The following is an 18959-nucleotide window of genomic DNA, read 5'->3' as shown; positions in this document are numbered from 1 at the left end:
TGGTGAAGTCAGGGCCATGTGCTCCCAGGAGGGAGCAGTGGTGGGTCTGTCCAGGGCCATGTGCAAGGAGGTTGTTGTAGCCAAGTGGGGGGGTTGGTCTCTTCTCCCAGGTAAAAAGCGATGGGCCAAGAGGACATGGTCTTAAGCTGTGCCAGGGGAGGTTGAGGTTGGACGTTAGGAGGAATTTCTTCACAGGAAGGGTGATTAGACATTGGAACAAGATGACCAGGGAAGTGGTGGAGTCACCATCCCTGGAGGTGTTCAAGCAAAGACTGGATGTGGCACTGAGTGCCATGGTCTAGTTGACATGGCGATGTTTGGTCATAGGTTGGACTTGATATCTCAGAGGTCTTTTCCAGCATAACTAATCCTGTGATTCTGTGATCTCCATGGGTCACCAGACCCCAGGTTGATTCGTTGGGCTTCCACAGGGACCTGCATGGAGGAGGAGGAAGGCACTGCTGCGTGAGTAACCTCATATGTTGGAGGCCAGGTGTGGTTGGCAGCAGGGTATTGTCATTGGATGGTTGAACATACACTCAATTCTGTAACTAATTAGTGAACTGTCTTCTTTCAGCTTCTGTAATATCAGCAGCATAAGGCACTCCAAAGGAGAAGGGAGGAGGTTTCATCCCAAAAGATAATGGTGCTTGTCACAGTTTAGAGGACCTGGGCACTTGGAAATATTTCACTCTCCATGCTAGCAACCATTTTAGCAATGCCTTGGCAACGTTGCTTCATCCTGGATGAGCCACAATGCTGCTCCCCTTGGATGCCTTCACCACTGAGAACTGATGTGACAGTGACAAATTGGCTTGGTAACACTTGTATCCATCCGGCTTCCAACCTCTGTGTGGCCATCCTGGGGTGGGAAGGTGAGGAGACATTCCTCTCATTGCTCTGTGAAAGTCAGCTTTCAGTGACAGGAATTCTAAGGTCATGTTCTACCTTCCCAGAATCATGAGGTGCCATCCATACTGTTGCATGTACTCAGACTGCACCCTGCTGCAATAATAATTCTGCCTAAATTAGGGGGGGCTCATCCCATTGGGCTGGTGTGTTCTCTGACACAGGCTGGAATGCCTTAACTCACTAAATTAATGGACTAAGAAAGTTGGGGAGATCAGAAATTACAGACAGACTTGCTAACAACACAAAATAAAACAGTTCTTAAAATAGTGCTGGGACCATCTGGGGTGTTGCCAAGTCTGGGACCTTGTACAGGCACGGTTATGTGGATGTGAGGAGAGGGTGTTCCTGCAGAATGGACAGTCCCGGGCAGAACTGGCCCGTGGGTAAACTCTGCAGTGGAGATATTTCCTGGTCTCGTTCCAGCCAGAATTTGCAGGGTTTGGCATTTATAAATCGTTTGCCTTGTAAACAAAATATATGTTCTCTGGAGACTGTAGAGACAACAAACACAGAACTCCCTCATGCCATTTGCAGTTGCCACGTAGGATAGAACCACTCGTTAAAAATCAACAGAAATACTATTTTTCTTTCCTAATGCCTTTTACTTGCTCGTGAAGAACTATCCAGAGGAAGGCCATTAGCATTTTAAAAGAAGATGCCAGTGTCAAGAGACTGTTATATGTAAGTGCACCAAGGAGAATTGGATTTAAACACTGCTCTTATTCCTCAGATCTCATGAAATCCCTCTTTCTCTCTCCCAGCTTGTGCACATAAAGCAGCTCGCTGAGGGTTACGTTAATGCCCGACTGCAGGGAACCTGTCTGACACACAGAACCATCTTTCCTGGGGGTGGGGTCAGGCAGGGGCTTTCTGAGAAGGCCTGTTGCAGGGAGAAGAGGGCTGCAGCGTGGGGGTTTTGTCATTTATAATAGTATTTTAAGACTATGCTGTACCCTGTAAAAAAAGCTTCAAAGCCAGTGCCCCAGCCATTGCTGGTTCAGTGCTAAACAAGCCAGACCCTCAGACTGGGCTCCACTTGGTCCCCTGGTGTCCTATAAACAGGGGATGCCCTGGTTGGTGACTGCTCTTTGTAGAACCCCTGCTAGAACAGCAGTGGGGATAGAAACAAGAAATCCCCAGACTGAAAATGTCTCTGTGCTGCTGAGTCACCGATGACACTGAGCCACGTGTTCCTTGTCGTTACAGCAGGAGCTAGGAAGTTACTGCACAGTGTCATGGTTAACCATGCAAAGACAAGAGGTAAAGTCTGCACCAATGCTACCTATTATTATCAGCTGTGATGTTACCAGCCTCAGTAAGCATCAGGAATAGGCTGTTTCTCAAAGGTAATTTCTTCTGAAGAGGTCTGGCACTGTGAGTTAATAAGGCATCAGTAAGTTACTGTGCTGGAGATTTTGGGCTTCCAGTTAATCTGCCATTCATGAGCTGTTCAAGTAAGGGATAAAAAGGACCAAGGAACAAAGGCAGCACTGAGGTTACAGTCATGTGCCTGACAAGAAATGTGTTATTTCTAGAAACAGCTCTAAACTGACTTTAAATATTAATGGTATATCCATTTCTTGATGCTTCTTATAAGCACTGACAGTGCATTTGCTCCCCATCCACAGTGTGCTCCAAAAATCACAGTCAGAAAATGCTGGCTGAGCAGTCTTACGTGCTCAGCACTATGTGTCATGAGAATGCTGCTGTCATCTGCCTGAAGTATGGCTTCTGTTCCAGAAGGAGCCTGTGGATAAACTGGAGACTCCTGAGCCACAGCGTTGAGTCAATTGGGCAGTTCTTGTTTGTAACTTAGGAGAAAATAGCTAGCAGTGTGCTGCTGGTGGCTTGAAAATTAATTCTAGGAGTAATCATTGCTCTTCTTCCAGCTCATATACCTTCTGTGTATCAAAGCTCCACAGAGAAACAGATTTGTATTAAACCTTTGGCTGGTATTTAGGCCAGGGATGTATTAGTTACAGTATTTGTTAAGAGGCCTTTGGAGGGTTCTCAGGAGTCAGGGATACCTGTGCATAGCATGTCAGGATTTTTATGCTTTAATTGCAGGGCTAGAACAAGCTGTGGAGCTCAGGACAGCTGTAGTTCCCCTGGGATGTCTGCAAAGGCAATGGGCACTGTCCAAGACACGGCCCAGGGCACTGCTGCTCTGTGTCCCTCTAACACCCCAGGCTGCACCTGCCTGACACCAGGCAGCCACCAGGTTTCTGGGGTGCAGCCACGCAGGGCTTTTGGGGAAAGGCTTTGAAATGAAAAAGAAAGATTTAAAAGTCTGATAAAGGCTTCCTGACACAAGGTTAGTTGCTCTGCAATAAGTGGTGAAAGCTTGTAAGTGCTGAGCCGTGTCAAAGGCGGATGTCATTCCTTGGTGTAACATGTACAGGAGCTCACTCTTTCATCTCTGACTGACAGCTCTTAAAATGTCCCGTCTGCTCAGATCTGTCATGGCACAATAGGTGCTGTTTCAGTGTTGTCTTAAAAGTTATTTCAAATCATGACTATGATTTAAATTAGAATTTGTGTACAGTGCATGCAGGATAGCTTGGGGTACCCTCATGCCCGTTCAGTGAGAGTCTGTGAAGATAAAAGTGCTCTGAGGAAGTAACAGATTTTGCCCAACAGCACAGGAGGGTTCTTGAGCAGCCTTGAGAGATGAAGTTTCCTCTGTCAATAACTGTTCTTTCTTCCACCATAGATAAAATTAAAACTCTACACACACACACTCCCACAAATGTTGCATCCCACCACCCAACTCGTCCCTCTCCTCCAGGCAGCCAAGCTTTTGTTCTGTCTTTGCTGCTGCTTCAGCACTTTCCTCATCCAAACCACTCTTCTGACACTGCCACTGGTCTAAACCTCGATGCCAACCACAGAGGGCTCCATGTGGAGGGAGGAAAGGGCCTGGACACGCAGTGTTGTAGTGGAAAAGATGAGTGTGTCTGTGTGTAGAGACAGCCAGCTCACTACAGCATCTCAGGCATCCCTATTCTCCTCTTATTTGGCCCTGTGTTTTGGGTTAGATATGCTGTGTAACTAAGCACCCTCACGGATCACAACTGTGGGGCTGGGCCTTGTGTGTCTATCAAGTGCCAACAGCAGCACGTGGACTGTGCTGAGGTTTTGCAGGAGCTGTACCCATCCTGGTATAACCCATCTCCTTTCACAGCCTCCATCACAGGAAAGCCAGAGGTGCAATAAGGACATTATGGGACTTCTTCAGGAATTTTTTTCCAGTCCAATATATTTCTCTAAGTACTACAGCTGCACCACCCTTCCCAAGCATCTGTTCCAGGCACTAAAGGCTGTAGAAGGGTATGCTAATAAGAACATTAAGAATGTTGTTTGTTTGCCTTTTTCTGTGGAAAATGTTGCCTCTACCAAACAAAAATGATGACAAGTCTCTGCATCTGCTGGGAATTGCAAATTAGTACTAAGCTTGCACAATGATCACTGATAAAGTACATTTGCTGAGGTAATGTGAGGTCCCTCGACAGCGCTGGTGATGATTCAGGCTTTTAGGCATTCAGCTGCAGGTGGGTCAATAGGACTGTTTTGCCACCAGAGTTCCAGGATTGCCTTAATTTATCTTTAGGAGCCTAATTTTTTGATTCCTAATTTGAAATCTTAGTAGCTCATTGGATTATGAGAGGGTTCTCTCAGTTTGCAGATGGAAGCTTTTCTTCCTGTGTTTTCTGTTTCTTCTCCCTGAGAGGTTTGTATCCAGAGAGCTGACATTTAGTTAAGTGAGAGCAAATGCCTCAGAGCACAAAACTGTACCTCCATCAGTGCCTCTGAGAGCAGCCTTGTCCCATCTTAGATTTCTCTGATGATGACTGTGCTGCGTTTGAATTAACATAACCACCATGATAGTCTAAAACTAAATAAAGGTTACATTAGTCAGAAAAAAAAATACCCTTCTCTTGTTTTTCTAAGATGTGCAGCTAAAATAAGATAGAGTTAGAACCATAGAGTCATTTAGGTAGGAAAAGACCATTAGGACTCTGGAATCAGCAGTGCTTCCTCTCCATGCTCTTTGCTTCATCTGCTAGTCTCCCCTTATACCTCCTTCCCCTCTACCTCGTCCAGCACCTTCATTTCCCTTTTCTAAATCATAGTGAAAACCACATCTTCTGAAGGTGCCCTTGTTACAATAATGAATCCCTCTGTGACTGCACTCCTGGTATTGTTTTGAGCTGTACACACTTCTGAATGTAGTCTTTGATCTTGTAAGGAAGCCTGAGGATACAACTTCTTGCAGGATTGGTGCTCTGTGTTGTAAGTTTAGGATGGCAGGGATCCAGCCTTGCTCTGGACCACTTGTGCCCTGGCCATGAATGGTGTCATGCTCTGTGTAATATTCCTAAATAATTAAATCACTTTAGGAGTCAGAGTTTGGTCTAAAATATTGTTATTGTTCCGTTCCACAGTGTCCAGATAGATTCTTCCTTGGCAGGATTTTTATTTGATTTTGCAAGAATTGTAAGTGCTTACTTTATCTTTCAAATGACAGTGTGTTCCTTCCTCACACAGTTATTAAATAGCCATGCTTTTCAGCTTCCAACTTTAATGTTATTCCATTAAAAAATGCTCAGAAGTGTGAAACTGCTCTGAAGAAAAATGTAATTGTGCAATTGAAGCAAGAGAAAGCACCAGGGTTTTGTAAGATGTTTCTGTGACTGTAAATATGTGTATGTGCACAGAATAGACTGGTACCCAAGAGAGCAGCATATACATTTGTAATCAAATCTCACTTATATTTAAAACTTGCTCCTTCTGTTAAACACGCAAATATTTCTGTTCTCTTTGCAAATTCTGCCTCTCTGCTCATTACCAAACCTTTCAGAAAAGGCATAAGCCCAAATCTTCCTCTGATCAGGCTCTTAATGTGTTCTGTGTGGTCTTTATTTAGACTGTAAACTTGCTGAAATAGGAAATGTCTTATGAAAAAAACAGCTACACTGTCTCATTTCACATCCAAATTCTTCTCCCATACCAGCTGTGTGTGTTTGCCTAGCAGCAAGTCTGCTGTTAATGAATGACTTGTTCTCATTAGCCTGTCAGGCTGGATGTGTAGCTTGTAGTTCCCACTCACACAGAGCAGTGCTCCTTCCCTTGTAGCTTCTGGTAAATCAAACAATGGGATACACAAAGCCTTGTGTCTCTGAGTCTGACCTTTGTACTTGGAATCATTAACTGCCACAGAATGCCAAAATAAAGTAACTGGCTGCTGGTTAAATGTATTTAACATAAGCAGAGCCCTAGGGACTGCCTGGTGTGGGGATTGTTGCAGGTTTTACCGCTGGCTGCCACTTCTAAATCTTCTTTAAAAGAGAGGAAAATTAATTCCCTGATCGGCAGAGCCACACGAGTTGTGCTCTATATGTTTGTTTTGTGAAGCTGAGGTCCAGAGTGGATTCCTGACACCTTGGAGGTTTCAAATTGAGGCCCTGAGCAGCTTCCTCTGACTTTGAAGCTGGCTGTGCTTTGAGCAGGAGACTGGACTAGATGCAATCGCTGCCAGCTTAAATTCTTATTCCAATAGAAGTTGAGTTCATGTGCAGGATTCTTCCATTCAGGGCATTAATTAAGACTGTCCTCTAAGAAAGCTGAATTTTTCACAAAACCCATTGGAACTGAATGTTTCTTGAACCTCTGTCTCTCCATCTGAGTTGTATTACATTGGCCAGCAGGTTCAAAAGTTACTGGGAGGTGAAAGACAGCTGGGGCAGACAGAGAGACACTCCCTTCCACATACACGTAGGACAACTGTATAAGCCTTGTTTTGTTAAGAAAACCATTCTTCCCTTCATGTTTGTGCAGAAAACTTGTCAAGTGTGCATCTACTGAGGCCTGAAGTCATGCTACACGCTCCCAGCTGCAGCCAACCTGAAATAATTCCTCCCCAGAGCCAGCAGCACATCTCACACAGCCGAGGCATGTACTGTGCAATCCGAGCTATGCAGAGAAGTTGAGACATTTAGGAGTGAAACCCGGGCATGGTCTTACTGATAGCAGAGATTACATGGCTGTGCTCACACGAGCGTGTGTTTGTCTGCCTGGTGCCTCTCTGCCAGCAGACACGGGAGCGTGTCTGGTACCTCTCCCTCGTCCTCAACTTTCCTGTAGCCGGGACTGACAGAAAGGGGAATTTGACCTCAGTGTGTGAGAGACCGCCTGGCTGTCTGCCTTTCCCTTTTTGTCTGCTCCCTCTGAGGATGCAGTCACACTACAAAATTACCTTGAGTCATCTGTCCTGCAAGTTTTTCCCATGGGTTGCCTGTGATAAAGGGCAGACACACAAGGAGAATTATTAATTTGTGCTGCGAGGGGAGACACTGATATGGTGTCTGTGAATCCTCTGTGGATTGTATGGGCTTCTGAGATTTCCATCTACCTGAGCCTTCTCTCCCCAGCATCTCTTCTGCAAGGGACCAGTTCCACAGCTTCAGTCCACACAGCTTGCTGATCAGCCATGAGCCTCCTTTAGCAGATTGTTCTGCTTCCCTTTCTCCCAGATTGCAGAGAACACACCTATCTTCCTCTGCTTTCGATGGCCCTGGAAAACGTTACTTCTGTGCTCCTGGGAAAGAGCTTCAGAGCACTTCTATTTTTTGCCTCGCAGGGAAGCAGAAACTGTGAAATTATCAGCATCCTCTGGTTGTATGTTCCCTGGAGCTGTTATACCGCGCAGTCTGAAATAGAGATCCGGCCTCAGGGATTTGCTAATGATGCATTCAGTCTCAGCATGGCACATGCTCATTCCTGGGGAGTTACTGAGTTAGCATTTATAGTTCTACACTTTTCCTCTGAGTAGATGAAACCCTCTGATTTTCCCTCAGCACTGAGGTCTTGGGTGTTGGATTCTCTTCTCATGACAGCTTACTTGGAATGTCACCAGGAAGCTTTCAGCCTGGATCCTTCCTCCGAAAATCACAGACTACAGTAGCATCATGCCAGAGATTCTCCCATAACTTGGTGTCTGATCAGTAGGCAACAGGAAAATGAGGTCTTGTTAGACACAGTTTCAAAATAGTAAACCCAAGACTTCTGCACAGAAGGTGGGTGGTTGGTGTTGTAGGCACCGGAAGCCTTTTGTATCTTGGGGAATAAGCTCACAATTAGGAAGCAAGGAGTCAGCAGCCACTGAGGAAAGTTCAAGTGGAAAAACTGTGAGGAGTGAGCACTGCTGGATGTTTTGATGGTGGTCCCTAACGTGGGTCACTACTGTAGAGAAAGAGCAGTGGTAAAGGATGAAGTGAATTCACTCAAGGTTTGCCTTGTTCTCTGGTTGCTTTGTCAATTTATGTTTCTTCAGCCACTTTATGCAATGAGGGATTTTTTTGTGTGGGCAAGGGTTGAACTAACAGGAACACTTTTACTATATTTCATATTAACTTGCTGGTGAAGACAAGACCTCTCTTGCATGACCTACATGCCTGAACTCAGAATCCCTCTCCTGGGCCTGCCATCTTCAGATTTAAATTCTTTAAACAAGCTCAAGTTTTCATCTCCTCATCCATATTTCCAAAGCATGTAAGCCTCAAGGCACTAGGCCAACAACGGAATAGTGCTGAGCACAAAGATGTTTTTGTAACCACATCAACTCAGCCCAAGGCAGATCAACTGCAGCAAGCCCTGCAGATTGCTTCACCTCCCAGTGTAGTTCCATCAGAACCTCCCATTTTTGCTAGTCCTCAGCTGATAGCAAAAACGCCTCTTTCAGCTTTGTAACTCTGACTTCTATTTTTTTTTCCCTTTCAGTGAAATGCTCTTGAGAGCTGCCAGAGACTCAGCTGTGACACAGACCTGTCTGAATTCAGCGGTTGGGAAGTGTTCCTTCACGCTTGTCATCCATCTCCTTCAATAAGCACTGCATTGTACCAAGGCTGTACATTCTTTACTGCTCTACTTGTTGCTATGGCCAGTGGTGCCAAGTTTCAGTCCGATTCTTTTGGGAGACTAGGCAGAACTCTGGATTTTCTTTCCTTCTGCTTTGTCTGTGCTCCTGCCCCCTACAGTGTTCTCCCTTACCATCACCCAAAACTTCTTTCCGAGGCAGGAAAGCACTGCCCTCTCCAGTCCCTCCACTTGTAGGACCAGCAGCAATCCCTCCTTGGCCTGAATCATTGCGGCAGAGAAGCAAACACATGGATGGATTCCCTCTCTAGCCAGGTGTTTCCAAAATCGGGGAGAACAGGAAGGAGCAGATGGGAATGGCCTTGAGCAGACAAGAGGGAAGTTTTTGGCAGGGGAGCTCCACAGGCACGGTGTTGTCAGACCGTATGAAGCTTGGGAAAGGCGCTCGCAGAAGGGAGAGCAGCGGGACACGCTGCCTCATTGCCATGGAAACAGCCAAAGAGCTGGCTGGGCACATTTAGAAATGTCTCCTGCTTGGGATGACTTTTGGTACATGTCATCTATCTTTGCAGTGATTAAAACAAGGTGGAAAAGAGGAAATGTCTGACACTGAAAGTGAAAAACCTCTTTTCTTTCTTAGTTTATAGTGGAGAGTCAGTCTTCCATGGCTTTATGAAGATATTTGTTCTCCTCTGAGACATATGTCCTGGTTTTGATGAGGATTATTTTTTCCCCATGTTCTCATATTTTTTTGGGGTCTTTCATTACAAAGATCAACCGCTTTTGGCATTATGATTCAGCTGCCATTGAGATGCTCCTGGACTTCTCCATGGTGTTCCCCATGTGCCCTGTGTGATATTTCTCAGCCAGATCTCTCCTTGATGACCCTAAGGATCCCACACTCCCTCAAAGAGGCTGGTCTGTTCTCACCATAGCACCTCAGTGGGTTTTTTACCTCGGCTTTCAAGTCTTTCCCACACCTTTCCCACAGGCTCATAATGTTATTTTTGAAGACAGTCTAAAAGATTTATATATATATATATATATATTGCAGCTGTGTATGAATGCCCTGCCCTAAGAATATGCTTCTGTTTCCACAGCTGGGGAGCAGAGAAGGCTGTGGAAATCTCCCACATTAGAAAAGTGAAAAAAATGAAAGCACATAGAAAGTTACCAGAACCTACACTTTGCAAAGTACAGAATAGGTAGGACTACATGATTACCTCCAGACAGCTGTCTTGGGAATCATCCTGGATCTGTCATTCCATAAGCAGTAATTCTCTTCCACGTCCATCAGCAGTCAGCGCGTTTAAACTGTAACAAATAAGTGGGAGACAAGGAATTGGTAAAAATACTGGTTTACGCTGTTTTCTCCACCTTAGAGCAATAGCAAAGTGGTTTGTATTTATTTAGGAAAAAGAGAAAGGATTCACATGCTTATAAAATATGGAGAGGCAGAGATTACTACTACAGAGTGGTAAGCTGTCATTAAACTGGGAGTGAAATGTCTGCTCTCCACCTGCTGTGTCTTACCTTCACAAGGAAGGGTCCCAGCTGTGTAGCACAGCTGGCAGCCTGTGGAGTCACAGGGAACGTGTACAGTGGCTCCTGTAGGAGCGGGAAGGAGACACTGGCCAAGTTCAGTGTTGCGTTTCCACAAAAATATTTAGAAAGCCATTCTATGCAGGAGAGTCAATACCAGTAACTAGACCTGTTTGTTCTGGAACTTGTCCCTCTGAAGTCACTCTTCCAGGGCTGACTGTGCATTTAATTCCATGTGTCCCTGCTGAAACAATTTCAGAGACCCTCCCATCGAGGCAGTTCAATATTTTCATGCATTTTTGATATGCAGCAGAATAAGCTGCAAAATAAATCTGAGGTTGGTTTGAGCTGGTGTCACGAGGAGAACGCTGATAATCTACAAGATGGTTGGGACCCAGATGAAATTGTTTCTGAGCCTAACAGAAGGAGAAAGCTGGTTTGTCAGAAAGGGTAAAGAACAGCTTCAGAAAGCACAGTTCAGCTTAGCAGGGCAAGACAGAAGTTACACAGATTCAATGCCTATCAGGATTTGATGTTTAGCCAGATAAGAAGGATCTCCTCCTTTTTTAAATATACTGAGAAAACAACCTCCTCAGCTTAAACAAATAAACCCCCAATTGTTACACCAGCCCAGCTGGCAAGGTTCATTCTATTGCCTAAAATGGTAGGGAGAGGAAAAATTATTTGCCCCTCAAAAACCAGTGCAAGTTTCCCTTTCAGCAATGGAATCACAGCAGTTAAGTTGGCTCTTGCACCTCCTGCTTGGTCACGGCAAGAAGTTCATCATTTGAATTTCTGAGCTGGGAGAGGAAGCCAGAAGCTTGCTGGCTGGCAGCAGGGCTTCGCTTTGGAGGTTTTTTTTTAAGGATGATTTCAGCTCGGTAGCAAAACGTGATGTTCGAGTAAGGACACCACTGCCCTCTGCTGAGGGACGCGAGTGTTTCTCCCTGTGTGTTTCATCTGCCAGCGAAACCAGCAGCTTCATGGCTTGGAATGCAAGTGTAATTCCTGCTGCTTCTGTCTTTCCTCCAAAGTTTGCTGATCTGAATCTCTTGCACCAAATATTTTGAAAACTCTACGCCTCACGCAGAGTAAAGAGGAGCAAGGGTAATTACACACAAAATCTTGACATGATGATAGCAGAAACTGTGAAACTTGAGCCGGAGTTTTTAAAAAGCAATCTTTATAATTTATAAACACTTCAGGCATCCTCAACAATGTGATATCTGCTGGAGCTAGTTTTCGGTTTTCCTGCCAAAATTCAGTCACGCATTATCAGATCAGGCTGAAGTCCTCCACAGTTTCTTAAATTATTTTCTTTTTTAAGTGTAGCACTTGCCTGACCGAGTTTTGGCCTCTTAAATGCACACCATTATTTCTGGTTATGCAAAAATAGAAGCTCATTCAATGCTACATTTATGACTGGTTTTACGTTCTAAACCTAACATCGGTGTAATTTTGTTAATATTGTTTTAAAAAGGAAAACATTTAAGTGGAACGTGTAACAATATTTTTAACCGCCTGAGGGAGCTCCTTCATTTATCCATCAGAATGTTCCCATTCTGCTTACGCATTGTGAAATTCTAAACCACACTTTTAAACAGCTTATTGTAGGATTTGCTGAAATATATGAAAGCGTTGAGGCTCTCAAGTGACTGACTTTAAAGGCCAGGTAGAAGCTTTAAAGGAATTAATCATTTTGGTCAATAAATGAGGGCATCAGAAACAGCCACATCTACTCACTCCCTTGGGCTGACTGACAGCAAAAATCTTAAAATAGAAAATAAATTAGAATTACACAGAATTAAAAGTAGGCAGTTTTAATCACATCTATTTTGCAACAGCGCCAAACGTGACAGGAAGGAACAGGACCAGGCACAGAAATAAAGAGAAGGAAAGAAAGAGTCATAAAATCATAGAATAGCCTGAGTTGAAAGGGACCCACAAGGATCATTATGAAAACTCCTGTACTTGCACAGGACAGCCCCTAAAATCACACAATGTGCCTGAGAGCATTTTCCAAAGAAAGAAGGGAAAAAAGCAGCACTCCGAAGTCCCATTGTTGCCTGGTACTGGGAAGGTTGAAAGCCAGTGAAGTTGAGACAAAAATTGGGGTATCAGGTTACCAGAGGCTCCCACGCCAACAACGGGAACGACCACGCGGTGATTCAGCCAGGAGTGCTCAGGAACAGCTGTGGTTGGGCAATCGTTGAGCAACACAACTCATAGGATTAATGTACAACGCTCCAGAAAATCAAGATTACAAGCACCGTGGTGACAAGCAGGGTAAATGATGCAGCTGATGAAACAGGACAGCAATTTGGACCGGGGAAGACAACAGCAGATGACGGGCATGAGTGGCAGGAAGCAGAGGTGGCAGTGCCTTCTTCCAATTGCTTGTGTAAATACTGGGAAGGAAGGTAAGGAGAGCAGCTGCTTTGCTTTTCAGCCTCGGTGAGCTGCAGGTAAACAGCCTCTAAAGAGAAGGGAAGGGGGGCTGTGGAACAGCTCTGCCCGGGAAAAACCGAGAGACCAGGGAGGGCTGCTTTGGCCTGGGAGGTTTGTCAAAAGGTGTTAGTAAAATCTGGTGGCACCTCTCCACAGTTTCCTTATGGCAAAATGAGCAAAGCTAACTAGTTCTGAAGGTTAGCTGCACTTTTCTTTCTCATTTTCCTACCACCCATGGTTAGGCTTTTACTAATTGGATAAAACAGTGTAATCAATTTGTTGAACTTGCACTTCACTGTAAATAGCTGGCACAGCATTTTTGTCATAAGGGCACCAGTGCTCACATATGGCCTGACCCAACAGTATCTCTAAGCAGCACTGTGTTAAAGTTGACTTCTTAAGAACAGGGACAGGTTTATGTGAGCATTCCTGCTGCTACCGCCCATGCAGCTATTTGCATTTCGTCAATGACAGGGTTTTATTATGTTCTTTTAATTTTTACAAGTTTTCCTATTAAGCAGCATGAAAGATGGGTGACGGGATAATAGTGTGAACACACATTGCCAACTAAATCAGGTTCAGACTTTTTCATTCAGTGGCTCTACTCAGAATCCCAAGAGACTGTATAAAACAACTTCTGAAAGTTCCAGCAGTTACACATTTAAAAGTGTGTCTTGGGTGCATGTCGGTCAAAACAAATTTTAGTAACAGGTCTGATAAGGTGAAATGCAACAGAAATGTTTTAATACCACATTGTAGCTTTGTACCTCGGTTTGTGGTGACCTTTCAAGGTGTACCTGGGTACATATTGTTCACAGCACAGCCCTGAAGTCATGAGGAGGAGGAGAGATGTATTTGCAGTAGATTAGTGGCTTAGTTCTCCTGTCTTTAGGAAAACTTTCCCATTTGCAGTGTGAAATGCAGCTCCCGGGAGGTTACTAGAGTTTGTTGGCTGGTGACGTGTTCAGTGACTCACCACCCGTCACGAGCCTGTGTCTGTCTGAGGAGAGAGAGAGAAAGCGAGGTCCAAACCCCAACCTTTCACACAGTTTTTGACCCTCCGGAGCACGTCTGAGACTGGAGGGAGAACTGTCCAGCCAGGCCCCTGCTCGGCTCCCCCAAACGCACGAGCTGCAGCTCCCACTCCCAGGGTAACCCTTGTGAGGGGGAGCACTCCCTTGCCACAGATTCCCCTTCTTGGGGGACTGGGGGTACTGTTGAAGTTGGGGGGCACTCCACTTTTACTTCCCTGTAAAAATACCTACCCTGGCTCCTGTTTGGAAGAGCCTCCCCGGGGAGGACACTTTGAGCTCGGGTGCCGCGGGAAGCGCTTGTTTAGCAGCCCGTGCATTCCCACTGAAGGACGAGCACAGATAACGTGGCCGGGCCCTCCCGGCCTTGGCTGCCGTGTCCTCCCAGGGCCTTGAAATAAGTTCTCCTTGTGCCAGGGGTGTGGGGAGCGGGGGGTCCTGAGGGCAAGGGCAGACACTGCCTGTGGGGGTCACTGAGCCCAGCACTGGGCTGGGTGGGCACGGCTGTCCCACATCCCGGTTGGTCCCATCGGCCAGACTGACACAGCTGATCCACAGCTGGAAACAGGACTGAAATCCCATCAACTGGATTGACTCATTGGAACTAGGACTGACTGACATTCCCTCAGCTGAATTGACGCTGGAACCAGGACTGGTGATCTCTTTTCCTCTCCTTCCTTTCCTTCCTTCCTTTCCCTCCTTCCTTGCTTCCTTTCCTTCCTCCCTCCTTTCCTTTCTCTTCAATCAATCTCTTCCTCTCTCTCTTCCCTTTCACCCTACCCCTTTATCCAGAACCCACTGCCGTGTGCGTACACAGCAGGTCAGGGACCAACATACCAATTTCCACGCGAAGTGTGTAATTTACCAATAAAACTTTCTGAACTGTTTGCGGACCCTCTGACTCTTGTTGCTCCTTTCGAGCATTTACCAGCCTTGGGCGCTGCCTTCCCCTTGCGGATGGGTCGCCGCATTTCTCGGCGCATTGACTCCCCGCCTCAGGACCACCGGGAGACGGCGGTGATTCCTGAGGGGCGGGGGGGGGGGCTGAGGGGGGGTCGCGCGCCCCCACGTGCGCCTCACGTGCCGCGCCCCCCGCCCCGCCCCGCCCCTCCCACGCGGAGCCACCTCCCCAGCCAATGGGCGGGGCCGCCGCTCGCCCCGCCCCCTGCGCCGTGACGTGCGCGAGCCCCGGGAAGAGGCCCCGGCGGGAGGAGGCGGGAAGGGGGAACAGGGGAAAGGGAAGCGGCCGCACGCGGAGGAGAAGGAGGAGAAGAAGAAGAAGGCGGCGGCGGCGGCACTGGCTCCGCCGTCCCTGAGGTGATGCTCCGTGGGGTGAGGGCGGCCCTGACCGCGGCACCGGCAGCGGGTCCGCGCCGTCCCTCCCCGCCCCCGGCGGCTCACGGAGCTCTGCGGGGCTGGGGCTCGGGGGAGGCGGGTGCGTGCGGGGAGTTCGCGGGGCAGGAGCTGGCTCGGAGCCCGGGCAGCGCTTCAGGCGGGTCCCATTGATCTCCGCAGGTTTAGAGTGGTTTTTTTTTCCTGCCGAGTGTTTTGCGCGTTGCGGGTGAGCTGGGGATGACCTTAACTTTGCCTTGGGGGATGACCTTAACTTTGCCCTGGTCCCCGCCTGGCTCGAGGGCAGCTCTGCGGGTACCGAGGATCCGGGTCAGCGAGTCAATGTTATACCCCAGGGTCAAGAGCCGAAGGAAAACTTTGTAGGTCTGAATGGTCTTTGGAATAAGGTTGTTATTGAGTGTGTTTAGTGTTGGAGGCAGGGCGCTGGAACTAGGTGATCTTTAAGGTCCCTTCCAGCCCAAACCATTCCGTGATTCTTGGCTGTTCCTCACCGAGCCTTTTGAAATGCAAAGATGAACTTCCCACAGGGTGTTGCTTTTCTCTAAGGGCATCTTATAATTAATTACCAGTGTTTCGAAAGGGAAGACGGAGAAGCTTAAGGTTTGTGAGCCCTTTACGAGTACCGTAACGCAGTCGTGCCTGTAAAACCAGGTCGTTCCTAGTCGGAAACCTGCTAATGGGTTTGTAGTTCTAGAAACCTACATCTACAGTTGCGGTTGTGGACGTCCTACAAGTGCTCAGAGTGGGGTGGAGTGACTGCTAACTAATTGTGAGGAGAGATTTCTTCTTGTTGAGGAGATGAACATCTGGAGTTATCCTGGCATTGTGTCATTCATGATTCAGTTCTAGCAGAGATTAGAGGAAAGGTCTGATGCCCTCTTTAGGATCTGATGTGCTGATAGTTGCTTAGGTACTGTAATGTTACACCTCCATTCATATGGGAAGTAGACAGGGAAAATGTCTGTTTTCATAGATCTTTCTCTAGCACAGCTCTTGTTTTGGTGTGAAAAAGCCTTTGTTGTCATCACTTAACCTGTCTGAATTAATAACTTTAAGTTGTTTAACTTTTTTCTTCCCCTCACATGATTTTTTCCTTCTGGCATCCTGAAATCTGTTACTTTTTAACTCCTTTCTGTTAACCTTTCAGTGAAATACTGTAATCACTCTGCACTGGAGGGGAAGGAGCATCTTCCTCATCTCTTTAAGAAGATAAAAAGCGTGCTGAGAAAAGAATTAAAGTTGTGGTCCCCTGTTAGAGCTGGAAAACCTGCACCTGTAAGGGTGGGTGTGGCTCACAAAGAGAACTTAACTTGGATCAAGAGGCAGTGAGAGACTCCAGGCTGCCCAAGGAGTAGCTTGTTGGTGCATGAATTTGGAAGGCAGCTCGATTTTCCCCCTCCACTGCTCTGCAGATCCTGTTGTGTGAGCAGAGCGATCTGTTCTTACCCTTAGATAGAGGTTTGGGCATCTCTGTTGTGTGAGAACACAAGGATTGGAATGTTTAGCTGCCCAGGATCTCCAGGTAGTTGTAAGTCCCAGGTGGGCAAAATGATTCTTTGCTCCAACGTGATGCAGCCATGTCTGTACCTGGAACCTTGTGGGAAGGCTGGGAGGTGTAAAGAGTCAAGTATTCCTGATGGGGACTGATTCACGTTTAAAAGCAGTGGGTTTGCAGCAGTAACTGTGTGAAGAGCTGGTAGGAAGTGGGTATAACCTGCCAGCTGCCTTTTGAGGCTGGTGAACACAGTTACTGTAGGAAGATTTACCATATTCTTGTCTGGTTCTTTCTGTTCTTCATGTAAATGCTTTTTGCATTAGGTAGATGATGATGATAACGTGAGCTCTCAGGTGTTGTACAGAGCCAGCTCTGCAGCTTGTGGGCACCTTGAGACCTCTTGAGACTGAGCTGAGAGGGGCAGTGCTGCAAGAAATGGTGATTGCATTAGTGATTTGTTGATTCGTGGTGGTGTTTCTCCCCTGTGTACTGTGAGGCCTGCAAGGAGAATGGGAGACTGTTCCACCAGAGGGACAAACACAGGAAGTTGAGTCCTGGAAACCTCTGATCATAGTCTTATTTCCCTTTTGCAGAAGTGCCACCCTCTGTATTCTGAGGAAATCCATCCTTAAACAGTTCATTTTTTCACAAGTGCATGAGTTTTCCTTGCCTGCCTGTAACAGCTCGTCTGTGCTGGTGCACGTACACTGTTCACCAGCAGCCAAACACATCTGCTGCAGAGTTTGTGCCAAGGTGAAAAAATACACTGAGTTTGGAAATGTAGTCACATACATGCCTGTGTGGTTTTCTGGAAAAAAATTTGAACGTTTTCCCTGGTTGTAGCTATATCTCCAAGAGATTCTTGAGCTGAATTTTCAGGTGGAGTGTCCTGGGATATCATTTGGTAGCCAAAGTAGAACCTCTTTGTGCCCTTCTTGTTAATTTAGAATTTTGTTTTCATCCTGCTTGCAGTGCTTCAGGTATTCCCTGCTGGCAGCTCTGTCCCCAGCAGTGACCTTTGTCCCTAGCTCAAACCTGATTCTCTTCCTGTTTCTCTGTGGTTTGTGTTGTCTGTCCAAGCAGAACACAAGGATCCATTGAGGAAGCTGCTCTTGCAATAACAACTGAAAACTTGACAAGGAGGTGCTCGGCTCAGGCAAAATATTGCTGGTGATTCTGGCAAAGCAAACTGCCAGAGCTCTCAGAAGGCAAGTCTTGCTGTCCAGCTGACTGTCAGAAAGGATTTGCTTTTTGGCCTTTTGAAGGTTTTGCAAAGGCTTAAGTTATTTTAAACACTTATAAGGTCTGCAGGGAGAAGAGGGAGCTGTGGGGAGATGTTTTGGTAGTGATGGGGGAACTTGCTTGGTTACTTTGTTCCTTTACTGCTTGTAGTAAGGGAGAGGAAGTGTGATCCACAGTCACTGAATCACCCAAGTGTGTGCTGAATTTCCCCTATCCTTGCTCTGAATTCGTAATGGAGGGAAGAAACTCTAACTGTAGTGTGAAGAAGGCTATTTGAATTTAGTACTGAAAAATTTAAAGAGTTAATGAGTTTTTTCTGTCATTAATTATCTGCTCTCCTTTTCTGGCCTAGCTGGGTAGCCATGGCAGGTGATGACTGTGTGAGGAAGCGCCAGTCTGGCTCCACTGCACCCTGCAAGACCCCTGAGAATGAAGAAACACAGAGGAGACCTGAGAGCGAGAGGTCGTTTCAAAACTCAAGCAATGGTGAGACTCACTGGTTTGGGACTAGCTGCACCTCTGGCATGTGATCTCCCCTAAGGTGTCCTTTCTAGCTCATGGCTCTGGCCTCTTTGCTCCTTCATTTGTTTTTTTCTGTCTCTGGTGGAGCTCCCTGTGTACCAGCTGCACCCCTTCAGCAGGTGTGGGTTGTTTGGAGTGGTGACCTGCAGAACTTTCCCTAGGGAGCTGTGCTGCAGTGCTTGCAGGGATCTAAAAAAGTGATTAATTGTCACAGCAGAAGGAGATGCATTAATGCTGTAAATGGTGCAAATGCCTCTTGGCAGCACTTTTGAGTAATCCTGATAAATGCTTTTTCTGGGACTTCATCTCACTTCCTTTACAAGCTTTAAGTATGAGGCTTCTCAAGATTGAACAAAATGGTGTTTAACATACCTGACAGACAGGTGGAGGTAGGATGGCACAAGGAATGATTCTCTGCTCCTCTGGGGTTCTGTTGGTGTCAGGATGGCTCTCTTCTATCCAGTCAACCTTGGCTGCCAGAAAACAGAACAGTAAACAGTTGGGTTTGTATTCGTTTGTTCTGTGGTCACCTTAAAAGT

General features: G+C 46.5%; 1 protein-coding gene and 1 long non-coding RNA gene across 3 annotated transcripts in view; one reads left to right on the top strand and one right to left on the bottom strand.

Moving 5' to 3' along the window:
- The first annotated feature begins 14998 nt into the window (after positions 1-14998).
- The window catches only part of SOAT1 (sterol O-acyltransferase 1), a 28189-nt gene continuing 24228 nt past the window's right edge, over positions 14999-18959 (top strand). Inside the window, exons 1-2 of the mRNA XM_032696367.1 lie at positions 14999-15125; positions 18251-18384. Coding sequence (XP_032552258.1) covers positions 18261-18384 — 124 coding nt within the window. The 5' untranslated portion in view covers positions 14999-15125; positions 18251-18260. The remainder of the gene's footprint in view (positions 15126-18250; positions 18385-18959) is intronic.
- Positions 18787-18959, bottom strand: part of LOC116790881 — a 37731-nt gene continuing 37558 nt past the window's right edge. For both annotated transcript variants that reach the window (XR_004358527.1, XR_004358525.1), the window contains one exon: positions 18787-18893. This is a non-coding gene — a long non-coding RNA (uncharacterized LOC116790881). The remainder of the gene's footprint in view (positions 18894-18959) is intronic.

This window comes from Chiroxiphia lanceolata, chromosome 9 (genome assembly GCF_009829145.1).
Source record: "Chiroxiphia lanceolata isolate bChiLan1 chromosome 9, bChiLan1.pri, whole genome shotgun sequence".
Lineage (NCBI taxonomy): Eukaryota > Metazoa > Chordata > Aves > Passeriformes > Pipridae > Chiroxiphia > Chiroxiphia lanceolata.
The sequence above is the reverse complement of the archived record's forward strand: the minus strand, read 5'-3'. Positions and strand labels throughout refer to the sequence as shown.